The sequence below is a fragment of the Oratosquilla oratoria genome, chromosome 1 (genome assembly GCF_046742065.1).
Source record: "Oratosquilla oratoria isolate Oo_2021 chromosome 1, ASM4674206v1, whole genome shotgun sequence".
Lineage (NCBI taxonomy): Eukaryota > Metazoa > Arthropoda > Malacostraca > Stomatopoda > Squillidae > Oratosquilla > Oratosquilla oratoria.
The window spans coordinates 57,790,101-57,802,685 of record NC_134777.1 but is presented as its reverse complement, the minus strand read 5'-3'; the positions used below and the strand labels follow the sequence as shown (position 1 = coordinate 57,802,685).

The 12,585-nt window shown below is 43.8% G+C and overlaps 1 protein-coding gene across 2 annotated transcripts in view; it reads left to right on the top strand.

Moving 5' to 3' along the window:
• Positions 1-12,584, top strand: part of LOC143028304 (lysosome membrane protein 2-like) — a 118,942-nt gene extending 106,358 nt beyond the window's left edge. For both annotated transcript variants that reach the window (XM_076190313.1, XM_076190233.1), the window contains exon 2: positions 7,226-12,584. In XM_076190313.1, the coding sequence (XP_076046428.1) occupies positions 7,226-8,375 (1,150 nt within the window). In that variant the 3' untranslated portion in view covers positions 8,376-12,584. The remainder of the gene's footprint in view (positions 1-7,225) is intronic.
• The last annotated feature ends 1 nt before the right edge of the window (position 12,585 follows it).

Genomic DNA, 12,585 nt, shown 5'->3' with positions numbered 1-12,585 from the left:
CCTCTCTCTCCCTCCCCCTCTCTCTCCCTCCCCCTCTCCCTCCCTCCCCCTCTCCCTCCCCTCTCTCTCCCTCCCCCCTCTCTCCCTCCCCTCTCTCTCTCCCTCTCTCTCTCCCTCTCTCTCTCTCTCTCTCTCTCTCTCTCTCTCTCTCTCTCTCTCTCTCTCTCTCTCTCTCTCTCTCTCTCTCTCTCTCCCTCCCTCTCTCTCTCTCTCTCTCTCTCTCTCTCTCTCTCTCTCTCTCACACACACACACACACGCGCGCGCGTACGTACGTAGATTAGATTTGAAGTGTCTTAGGGATGTTTGTCTTCGTTCCTAGAAATGGCCACAATTCCCTTGATAGCGTAAACACAGTTTGCTGGGGGAAGAAGGCAACTTGACCAGTGCCCTGCCCTTTATCACGGTTGGACGCAGGTTTTGGGTCAGGCTGACCCCGGGCACGGCACGGCACGGCACGGCACGGCACGGCACGCGACCCAAACGACTCCGCGACCCACTTCTCCAGCAATTGGGGGCAATTTCGGGGTCTGGACGAGGCACGTAAGATGAAGAGTTTGTCACAGCTGGGCGCGTTCCTCGGTGCGTTCCGCTTTAGTTTGGCCGCTGTTAGTGCTCCCAAACTATTAAAGTAATATAGGTGCCGGTATAGTATGTGGTCTACCTTTTGGATGTGGTCTACGAAAATTTTCTTTGATATAGTATGTGGCCTACCGGAATTTCATTTCGGTGTGGAGCTGTCTCTTAAGTTTTAATAGTTTGAATATTTAGCTCTCTCTCTCTACCTCTCCGCTTGCTATATGCCCTTATCTTACTCTGTAAATTGCGAAATTAAGTAGTGATGCTGTATCTTCCCAAGGAAGAAAGAAAATAGATTTGAGATTGCAAGAGAAAACGTGTCTTTGGCAAGAGAAAACGGCCTTGAAGTAATCACGTGAATAGTTTTCCAAATTGATGTGGTTTCCTGTCTTCTAACCTCGTAGTTCTGACTCCTTTGCCACCAAGAGACGGTAGTGGGTTGCCAGAGAAGGAGACTGCAAGAGATCATAAGGCTCGGCAGTTCCATGTAAATAAAGTCGCCTGGCACCAATGGAGGAAAATGGTCACCAGGGCAGCGTTGTACTAGCTGACTCCAACGTCTGCTGAGTTTGTCCCTATCGTGGGGAGTCAGCAGCTTGCCGCAGTGCTGATTCGGGGCATGTGCGGACAACCGTCGGCGTCGAGTTTAGTCTGTTTATTTGTATATTTTATTTTCTATTCTTAGCGTTTGTTTATTGTATTTTTGTTTTTATCTTTTATTTGGTTTCATTGTTTATTTCATTATTTTGCTTTTATTTATTTATTTATTACGAATTTCTAATTTCGAGAGAGATCGGTTCGATTTCGACCTCTTTACCATCGAGGGAGGGGGAGCCACGGAGATGACTGGAATAGTCTGGCTGCAACCAGAATGATGATAACTACCAACAAGGATGGAAGGGGTTAGATGAGAGGTAGGCAGGCCCCCTTCACTACCGAGAGGACATAAGTTAGATAAACAAGATCTCCCGTCTCAATTGTGGCCACCTTGCTCTTTCGATTCGCCCCTTCTTTACTGTATATGATGGCACGTTCCATGGGTAGCCCCCCACCCCCCGTCCTCCCTCCCTTGGGAGCGGAGAGGTGGCTGGACAAACCCTCAAGAAAGGGGAACAAAGCACTGAGGGAAGAGACGGCCGCTGATTGGTCCAATTCAAATGTATCTTTTAACGGACAAAGGTCGCTGATTGGTGGTTTCCTCAATACGGTTGTTTGGTCTTGAGGGTGTATGGGTGGTGGCAGAGGTGGCAGGGTGGTGGTGGTGGCAAGTCATGGCTTTGTCACTGGTTCCTCGAACGAGCTGGTTGGAGGTTGGTAGTGTCTTGAGTGTCACCGAAGGAAACTGGTGGTGGAAGTGGTGGTGAGGTGGGCAGTCTCGTGACCTGGGGTGACAGCTGTTGTCACGGTGTTAAGAACACAATAATGTAGGAGACTGCAAGAGACCATAAGGCCTACACTAAACAGTTCCATGACAATTACCACCTGTCATCCCCATCCATAAAGTTGTCTAACCGTTTCTTAAAACAACTGATAGTTTCAGCGCTCACTATGTGGTTACTAAGTCTATTCCATTCGTTGACCACCCTGTTAGTAAACCAATTCTTGCCTATTTTCTTCTTAAATCTAAATTTGCCCAGTTTAAATCCATTACTGCGAGTCCTGCCCTGTTATCTTAATATGATGACATTGTTTGAGTCACCCTTGTTGCCTTGATCCACTTAAACACTTCTATTAGATCACCCCACACTCTGCCTCTTTCCAGAGCATGTAAGTTAATGTGCCTAAGCCTCTCTTCGTAAGGTAAATTTCTGAGCCCATGTATCATTTTGATAATTCTCCTTTGTACAGGTTCTAATGAATTCATGTCCATTCTATAAGACGGGAACCAAAACTGTACGGCATAGTCAAGTATGGGTCTAACTAACACTAGATAGTTTGATAATTACCTCTGCATTTCTATTCGTAACCGTCCTAACAATGAAACCTAGTGCTCTGTTAGCTTTATTCCTGGCGCTAACGCACTGTTTCTTGGATTTAAGGTCAGGACTTGCTACAACTCCCAAGTCCTCTCGCACTCGGTTTTATCTAAAGACATGTTATCTAAGCTATATCTATTTTCGGGGTTGTGTAGCCCTACGTTTAACATGCTGCACTTGGAGATATTGAAGTTCATTTGTCATTTCACCGACCATGTGAACAGTTTAAGATCATCCAGCAGAATCTTGGCGTCGTCTCCTGACCTAATCAGGCGTCCTATTTTAGTGTCGACCGCAAACTTACTAACATCACTATTAATCCCATTGTCCAAGTCGTATATGTACATAATGAACAGTAAGGGACCCAAAACCGAGCCCTGGGGGACCCCACTAGAAATGCATCCCCCACCTGGATTTTACACCGTTTATGGTGACCCGCTGTTTTGTCACTGATCCAAGCTCTAATCCATTCTAACACTTTTTTCTCCAATGCCATGGGCATGGGCTGTGATTTTATTTAGTAGTCTCTGGTGGGGCACCATGTCGAACGCTTTACTAAAGTCAAGGTAAATAACATCGTAACTGTCATTGTTATCTGACGCCTTTAGTGTAAAAGGATAGGAGATTAGTCACACATGACTTACCTAGTGATAAAAAAAAAAAGTTTTTTTAATCGCAAGTTTAAAAAAAAATGATTTTTTTTACACGTCCAAATTTGTTCAGATATTAAATATCAAGTATATGAAAACAGGTGTAAGTAGTTGATTCATTCCTCCACATATGCGTATCTACCTTATCCAAAGAGATATCAGACACAGTATAAAAATAAACAAGTAATTGACCTTTTTAGTCAGGACTCAGAGGCTGCAACAAGTGTAGATACTGTATATGGGCCAATATAGCTACCTTACAAAATTTACTCTTAGTATAATCTTCAAAGATTAAACACTCCAAATTTCCTTGTCATGAATGGTTAGACATACACATAAAATAGGATATACAATAAGGTATGCACAAATTAATCATAGACTATGGGCCTAGAAAATGTTAAAACAAAACGAAAATATCCATGTTTTTTTGTTTTGTTTTGTTTTGTAATTTTTTTTTTCTTTTTATAAAAAAAAACATAAACCACGCTGTGTCACGAATCAAATTATGTCTCGATGTGCTCTCTGAGTCTATTTACTATTACTGATTCAAACATTGTACCTATAACTGATTGCAAACTGATTGGCCTGTAGTTGCAAATAGACTATTTATCTTCCTTTTTGAAAACAGCCAAGCAATAGGTACAAAACCAGTGTCTACCGACTTGATATTAAATTTCTGTTAACTGGTCGCAGATTTCAAATTTACATTCTTTAAGCACTCGGAAAATTTTCGTCTGGACCCGGGGATTTTGTAGCTTTAAGTCTTTCAATCTGCTTGACTACTTCTACCTTACTAATGCAGATGTTAATCTTTCTTCATCCCCACTGAAAATTGGATCACAGCCATGTTACCTTTAGTAAACACAGAAAATATTTGTTAAACGTCATATTTTTTTTATTGTATTGTATTGCTAGGGTTGATGAATATATCAGCAAGGCAACATTCATAATAATGAGAAAATGTCCCCCGGTACTAATGGATGCCATTAGTACCGGGATGAAAGGATTTAGACGTATCCTCCTTCTCAAAAAGAATTTTAGGGTGTCGATTGTTCATTAGGGAATTTTATGTAATTATTCACCTTTTTCATCATCTATTTATTTTATTCACCTTTTTCATCATCTGTTTATTTATTATTTTCAAGATTGTTCCGGTAGTTGGTAGATGCATTTCTACGACTTGGGCGTTGTTTCAAAATGAAAATTTTGTTTTCCTTGTCGAAGAGCAGTTTCAATTTGTCCCAGCTTTTGATCAGAGGGAAGGAAAAATTGATAGTGGCTATTTTTTAATTACCTTAAGATATATCCTCGTTTTACGTGAGTTTGTGTGTCTCGCATGCACACTTTCAAAATTAAATGAAAACTGGTTTGATTTTGGACACCCAAAATGAAGTCTGGTTGGTGTCCATGATGACATCAAAGGGAATCGACATGACGTCATCACGCAGGCGATGACTCCAAGGGTGTCGAGTGTCCTTGGATGAAAGTGTAGAGAGGACAACCTCAGCTTTGTTGCGACCCTTCGAGGGTGTCAAGTGCCCTTTGGGGGGAGGAGAGGGGGGGTGACAAGGCCGTGTCGCAAGGCAATGACGTCAAGATATGTCATAAAACCACAATAAAAAATGCAAATAAATAACTGATTGGTAGTTGTTAGCAGATTTATATTTATTCGTTAATGAATTGTTCTCTAGAAATCTAAAGAACAGAAACACAAGAATAGGGTACATGAGAAATTGGGTTGAGAACCCTTGGCTGTGATTAGTTAGCATCCTCATGTCGATGCAGCGAGGCGAGACAGGTAATGTCGCCAGGGGTTAACATGTCACTCATGATGCTATTGCAGCGTGACTTGTCACGAGATATAGACGTGTATGGTAGGTATGGTGGTATGTGTAACGAGGTACGCTGTAAATCATAAATGCGTGGCATGGAGTGACGACAACTGTATGTTGTGGAGTTGAAGTGGTGGTGGGAGGAGGGGAACGAAGGGTGGAGGAATATGAATTTAATGGTAGGTGGAGGAAGAGGAGTAGGAGATGACGGAAAACGGGAAGGTGGAGGAAGAGGGGTAGGAGATGACGGAAAACGGGAAGATGGAGGAAGAGTAGGAGATGACGGAAAACGGGAAGATGGAGGAAGAGTAGGAGATAACGGAAAACGGGAAGGTGGAGGAGGAAGAGGAGTAGAGGGAAATCACTGGGGTCCTCTCGAACGTCAGGTGCTGTGGTCTGGGCGACCCCCGTTCATGGACATTTATGGGCATCGATGTTCTTCGTGTTAATATTTATGGGAGGCGGGGCGGGACGGGACGGGGTCTGCGTCGTAGTGAATGTTTATGCGTGCGCGCGCGCGTGTTTGTGTTGTCACGAATACCGGGTTGGTTTCGATCGATTGTTCCGCGCACGACGTAAACCTGCGTTCGAATCGGGCGTTACCGACGACTTCAGGGTACATAAGGTAAAGGTGATGATGTTCCTAGCCAAGCACCTCCAGGAGTGAGCTCCTCATGTATATTCATTTATTTATTGGTTTATTTATGATTAACTGGGCGTGTTTTGGAAACTAGGTTCATGGTGGGATGGAGGATGGGTGGACTAAGGGGGACGACTGCCCCGCTTGGGGTCTCGCCCGAGGACGTGACGTCCCGGCATTCCTCGACCCAAGTGGTGCTAGCGAAGAAGGCGTAGAAGTGGTGATCGCGTCGCCCCGGGGTCATCCCGGGTCAACAGGGGTCATGGCACCAATCGTGGCCTGGAGCGCCAAGTGCCAGGACCCACATATTTGACTGGACACCTTGCTTTCGAGGGAAGGCAGGATGGCGCACGGCAATTTTATTCAACTGAGGAAATACACACACACGCGCGCGCGCGCAAGCACAATACTCATTCGATACAGCGAATGGGTTACAAAAAGTCTCGATTCGGCAGAATGAAATCTCTTGGCGGATGCTGTAACGAAATCAGTTCGTCACCGTGACTTTGCGGCGTCAAAGGTCACGAGACACCGATGACCTCTGTTGTGGTGCCGCTGCCACGTAAGGGAGGAACTTCCCGAACTTCGAGTCCTGCAGCAGTAGTAAACATCATCGAACTTCACAATTCCCCGAAGTCGGGCTGCCGAACTGGAAAAGGCTTTAGAGGGGAGGTGGTGGTGATATACAAGTCGTCCTGTGTGGCCCTCTCAAGCGCGTTCTTTTAATATGTATATATAATTTTCTTCTTCCAAGACTGATTTGGGTGGATTGTGTCATCTTTGGTAAAATTTAAAAGAAAATAGAACAGCAAGTGTTAGGTATCAATTACAGTAATAATAATAATGATAATAATTAGTATTATCATGATAGTGGTGATAATGATAATTACTAATTAATCATTAGTCTGGGAATATATTTCACGGCGCGCATGCGTCAACTCCTGAGCAGGAAAAAAGTCTTTCTCGGTCCGGCACTTAGGGGATCATACCCTCTTGACAATTAGGAGATTGGGGAGGAGAAGGAGGTGGCGACGTTGAAAGGGGTTAAGGAGGTGCGCGGGGAGGTCACAGGTCCTCAAGCATTGCGCAACACGATCTGCAAATCGCGCAACCGTATCTCGAGTGAGGCTGCGCAGAGTACTTAAGCGCGTTCGTCCACGGGTCACAAGCCTCTAGGGTTGAGCAAGTCGTGACGTCATGTCGCTTGTGCGGTTGCGTTCGGTGACGCCACGCGTCTTAGGTCAAGGTCTAAATAAAGAGAGGTCAGTTCACTTCGGAAAGAAAACTGACGACATGACGTCTTGTGGAGGTGCCGCAGTCATCTGACTCCTCAGTTGAAGGCTCGTATTCATTCACAGTCTGTGCTGTAATTCGAGGCAGCCACCTTGTGACGTCATGTCGCTTAGCTTGGAAGTTTCTATACGCATGAGTCGGTCATCTTGTGGACCGAGATTTTTAAAATTATAGGTGTGCAGGTAACGGTCAGTTTAAGGAAGTTGTTGTTAGTAGTAGTTTTTTCTTGATTCTAACGTTGCCTCTTCCTCTTTCAGACCGGATCCGAAGCGGCATGCGACTGAATTCGACATTTACCCGGACCTGGGCGTCCCCCTTCGTGTCAAGCTTCGGATGCAGATGAACGTCGTCCTCGACGGAAACCAGGCCCTCGAACGCGCTCGCCACTTCGACGTCATCTTCCCCGTGTTCTGGTTTGAGGTGGGGATCGAGTCCCTCCCTGGGGAGGTGGTGGGGCTCCTCAAGCTGGCCCAGAACCTACCTCCCGTGGTCAAGACGACCAGTGTGACCGTCTGCCTCGTCCTCATCGTCCTGTTCCTGGTGCTCCTGCTGGCGCAGACGGTGATGTCCTGGTGCTCGAGAAACAACACCAAGTCCAAGGGCAAGCCGAGCCACGGAAACGAGTGGGACTATTCTTCTATCCACAGGTCGCGTCCGGGGGGTCTCGAGTCAGGGTCCTCCTCGGCGGGGTCGACCTTGCCGCCGCCCCCGCCGCCGCACTTGCCCTTGGACGAGAACGGCGTCCCCTTCATCGACGACCACACGCTCCTGCCGCCCTACCGCCGGAAGCAGAACTTCCCGGACGCGACTGACGCGGCGGAAGACCCCCACGACCCGGCGCCCCCGTACACGCCCGTGCACCTGGAGGTGGCACCACCCTACACGGCCATGGCGGATCAGCCGGCACGCACACCCTCGACCGTTTCCGTGGAGATCCACACGACGGCCTCGGAGGAGGAGATCCCCACCGAAGGCTCCACGCCGCGTGACGGGACCGGCGAGAACACGAGCATCGAGGAAGAGGCCCCTGAAACGCCTCGCAAGGAGCCCCTCCCGATGGACGAGAACGAGGACGACGCCGTAGCTCCGACGCCGGGGTCCGTACCCAATGGGGACGTGCCCATCATCGTGCCCCCGGTGGAGGATCCGGTGGAAGACAAGAAGGACGAGAACCGTGATCATACCCCGTCCGCCCCCGCGCCCACCCCTACACCCTCTGTGTACTCCGCGGAGGATCCCCCCTCGAGGCCCCCACAGTCCCCGCAGAGTCCCCGAAGTCCCCCGCTGGCCACTTCGAGTCCTCACAACTCGACGGGGCCCGAGTCCCCCGCATCTGCCATGCCGCCTCCGCCTCAGCCGCAGCCGCCCCGCCAGCATCGCCCTCCGCCTCTCGAGTCTGAGTTGTAATGGAACACCGGTGCGGCGAGGAGAGTGTTTTTTGTTTTTCTAATTAAGTCTTCCGACGCGTTCTCAAGTATCCAGAACGAGGAATACGAGTTCCGAAGTTGCAAGGGACTCTTTCATAGTGTGCGTGCGTTTGTATGCACGCGTCCATGCGCGTCATTCACGTATGTTCATGCATTGCACTGCATACATGTGATTTTAATAGAAGAGGGAGTGTTAGCATCGCCCTAAGGGGGAGGGGCTAAAACAAAATTCTTTCAGCAACGAGAGAAAGAAGAGTTCACGAGAGATCTTCTTTGTGGGAGTTTCTGCCGGGTCCCCGTGTCTTATCGCTCTACGTTCTCACATTCGAAGACCGACCCCGGATTTGGGGCCGACACCCATCGGTACCCATGCGGGTGGTGGTGGTTATCAAGGTTGACTCAGAAGTAGTCTCAATCCGACTCCTACACCCCTCATCCCCAACCCCACGCCTCGTCGCCAAAACCCCAACCCCCACCCCTTCCCTCCCAGTGTCGCCAAAGGAGGTGGAAGTTGCAACTAGGTGGAGGGAGGAAAGAAAACGGAAAAAAAGTTGTGATAGTGACTTCCTAGCATAGATTTATTATACAATACCATTAAGATGCTGCGGGCCTGATGGAAGCTGGCAGTTGCTTGAGGTTGTCGAAGTACAACAGAAGACTTATGGTGCGAGGGTGTTTGTGATAACCCTCAAGGAAATTGGTGCACAAGCCACCAGATGATGTATTTTCATGAACGATGTAACGAGCTGTAGAAAAATGGCTAAGTTTAGTTTTAGGATTCTTTTGGTCAATAGACGTGACCAGCTGAGAGTATGGATGTTTGTATACATTTTTATTTTAATCTAGTGTTGCTTGAACCTTTTGATCCAAAGTGCCATCCTGCCATGGCGTGTAGAAATGTCCTCTTTCGCTGGAAAGTGTAAACTGTTATAAGGGTGAGAATTGTTGAGTGAAATGAAATGTGATAAGTATGCTGGAATGGTCAGAGAACAGGGGTGTTTGAAGTAATCACAACATAGTATATGAGAGATTATTATTGGTACTGAAAATTTGAGAAATTGTGGGAAGAAGAATCAGATTGAAAGGTTACTGATAGCAAAATATGATGATAGTGAAATAAGGTTGATTCAAGTATATTTGTGTCCAGAGACATGAATGAACACTGCTTGTAAATGATCATTCTTAGTTGTTAATCTTTATCATAGTTATAATACTTTCAAAAATTGATGCCCCATGAACATTAACTCATCATTCATGCATTATCTTTATGCATTGAAAACATATTTAAGTATGCATATTGTTCCATACCATATGTTGTGCTGATGTCATATATGTCCACAAGCTTCAGTTGGATGCAGTGGACATGTATGATGGATTGCCCATGATTATATCCTCTGACAAGGGAGTATGATTTGGCCAGTCCAAAGTCATGGAAGAAGCATGCATGCCAACATGACATTGCCATTATTCTGTATTTGTTCCATTTATGTCCACAGTCGCCCATTTAAGTATTCATTAGTAGTACACTCATCACTTCATCACCCACAGTCACGTTGATTCATTCCATTAAGTCACATCTTTATTAATATTTTGGGTAGTGGCAGTCCGTTATGCAGTGGGCACTTTGTTTTGGTTGTCCTTAGATGTGGTTTTGTAGTAGATTGTAGTGCCAATTTAAATGTTCCTCTGAGAAAATTGTAACATATGCCACAGATCTGTGACTGAAAGAATAACATTTTGCATCCGTGCATGGATACACATGTACTTTAATTATGTACAAGATGCATAGATGCATATTGCATCTTCATGAACACACCCATACACAGAATGTTTGTATCTTATTCCTGCAAGATGCTTCCAACAACTTCCTTTTGCCTATAATGCACTAGCTATTTCTCACAAATTTCAAGAAAAATTTTGCACAAAACTTGGCTACCTCCTTGTGTAGCTCTTGGTGTTTTACATGTAGTATAGGCCATTTCCCTCCTTATATAAGAGGAGTGGGGTGGCTGAGGTAGAACACATATCTTCATGGTAGGCACTTAATATAATTAAGTTTTCTTCATCTGAAAAAAGTCTCGCAAAAATTCAGCTGGCCATTAATTTTCTGATATTGGATAATCTACCCACAATATCCACTGCTATTTGATGTACAGCTTACTGGATGACTACAGGGATTACTGCAAACATCAGTAAAGATGACTTCATTATTAACATGTTTAAAGAAATGCCATTGATATAGGCTGTACTGAATGCTGTTGGCAAATTCTTGTATGAGAACAGTGATTAAGAGAATGAAAACTAAATTGATGATGGTTGTAGTATTGATTTCAGTCTCCTATCCTTTTGGATATTACTAATTACTGACATGTGGCTGTAATCCTGTTATATATTAGTAGTTGCCAGAATTAAACTGTGACCAGTAGTATGGTAGAATAATCACATATTAGAAAATTCACAACAAACTACAGCATGGTTATCAGTGGAGGACATAGAATATTAAGGTGGACAATCATATTGTGATATTTCATTGTGTGTTCAGATATAACAGATCACACTTCATCATAAAGGTGTTTTATTTTGTACTTCAGTCTTACAGTACTTTCATTATCATCTATCGTCAGTATTAGATGTGCATACAATTTAGTCATTGTTTCGTTTTTATAAAATGTGGGATGTTGGCCACCAAATGGGTTGGTATTGATTTTTTTTGTATTGTATCTCAGTGATATCTTTGCATTATTGCTTCTGTCTGAAGTTATATTTATGATGAGTTATTCTTGCTGTACCAAGATTAACCTTTTCTACTGACAGAAAGAGAGATTTTCAAATACTTTCCCTGTTTGATAGCTGTAAATGATAATGACAGCGACTATTGTCTGAAAATGAGCTTAAGTTTTGGACATATGTTAGGGGCCATGTATGATTACTATGTTATTCAAGATAGAAAAGCAATGATTTATGCTATTCTGCATGATGAAGCAGAAACCATTAATTAGGTAGAAATTTCTAACTAAGGGCAGGTTAGTGATCCAGTCCTATTTTTTTCTTCAACAACTACAAATTTTCCTTTACAATGTTTGTAAGCTAATCATCCTACTACAAGTGTTTGACTTCGTCACTTGTGACTAGGGGAGTTGGTAATAAAGGCAGAAAAAGGCATGCTGATTGCTGATCTTTTAGTTTTTCATTTTATTTTATTTTGTTTGTTTTTATTTTAATTACAATGGTATTTGTGTAGTAGAAAAACTTCACTTGGTAATATTTCACCCTGTATATAAGTTGCAGTGGAGAATACAGTAGGTTGGATTTTTTTTTTTCCCTCTTTCTTTCCCTCTTTCTTTCTTTTCTTGCCAACATATGTTCTTCATCCTATCACTCTGTAGAATAATGGCTGCTTTTTTGGGTGGATAAGTCATGTACATATTGCTCAAAATACACCAACACTTATTGGTGTTTTAGGTAGGCATAGCTTTTAACATGTAAGCTTTTTTTTTTTTTTTTTTTTTTTTCTCCTTTCTTTTTGTTAAGACCAAGATATTAACATATCAGCTAATTGCAGAACAGAGCTGGTTTCTTCTGTTCCCGATTATCTTTTTTATTACTTTTCTTGTTTATAAACAGGCCTTCCCTAATACCCTACCATCTCCCATTGGCTTCCATTATTTTTGCACCGATTTTGACTATTTTCTATGTATTTATAACAAGACCTTCAGTTTGCTCTGTAATGTATATATGTTTTACTAGTGATTGCCTAAGCCAGTATTTGCTTGATAACATGTAAATTAACCACTTGGGATTAGTCGTTCTCAGACGTGCCTTATCTATTAACATAATTGCAAGGACTGTGCATCATTTTTTTCCATTGTAGTAAATAGTACCTTTTTATACGTAGGAAATGTGCAATTTTCTATGCCATATGTGGGGAACTTTCTCTTCATGAAACTGTTTATTTATTTATTTTTTATTGTTATTATTATTATTTGTTTTTTTTTCCAATTTTGAGTATGAAATATGACTATGGTATTGTCTTCTCGTGAAATGTTCCTTGAAGCCCAAGATATGTAAAGCAGCCCTGCTTCCTGCCATATTGTGCATTAGTTGGCATTGTCTAAAGGAAATGTTGTAATTTATTTTTGTATCATGAAGTTGTAATGCGATTTTTTATGCCAATAAAATAGGATTTATTT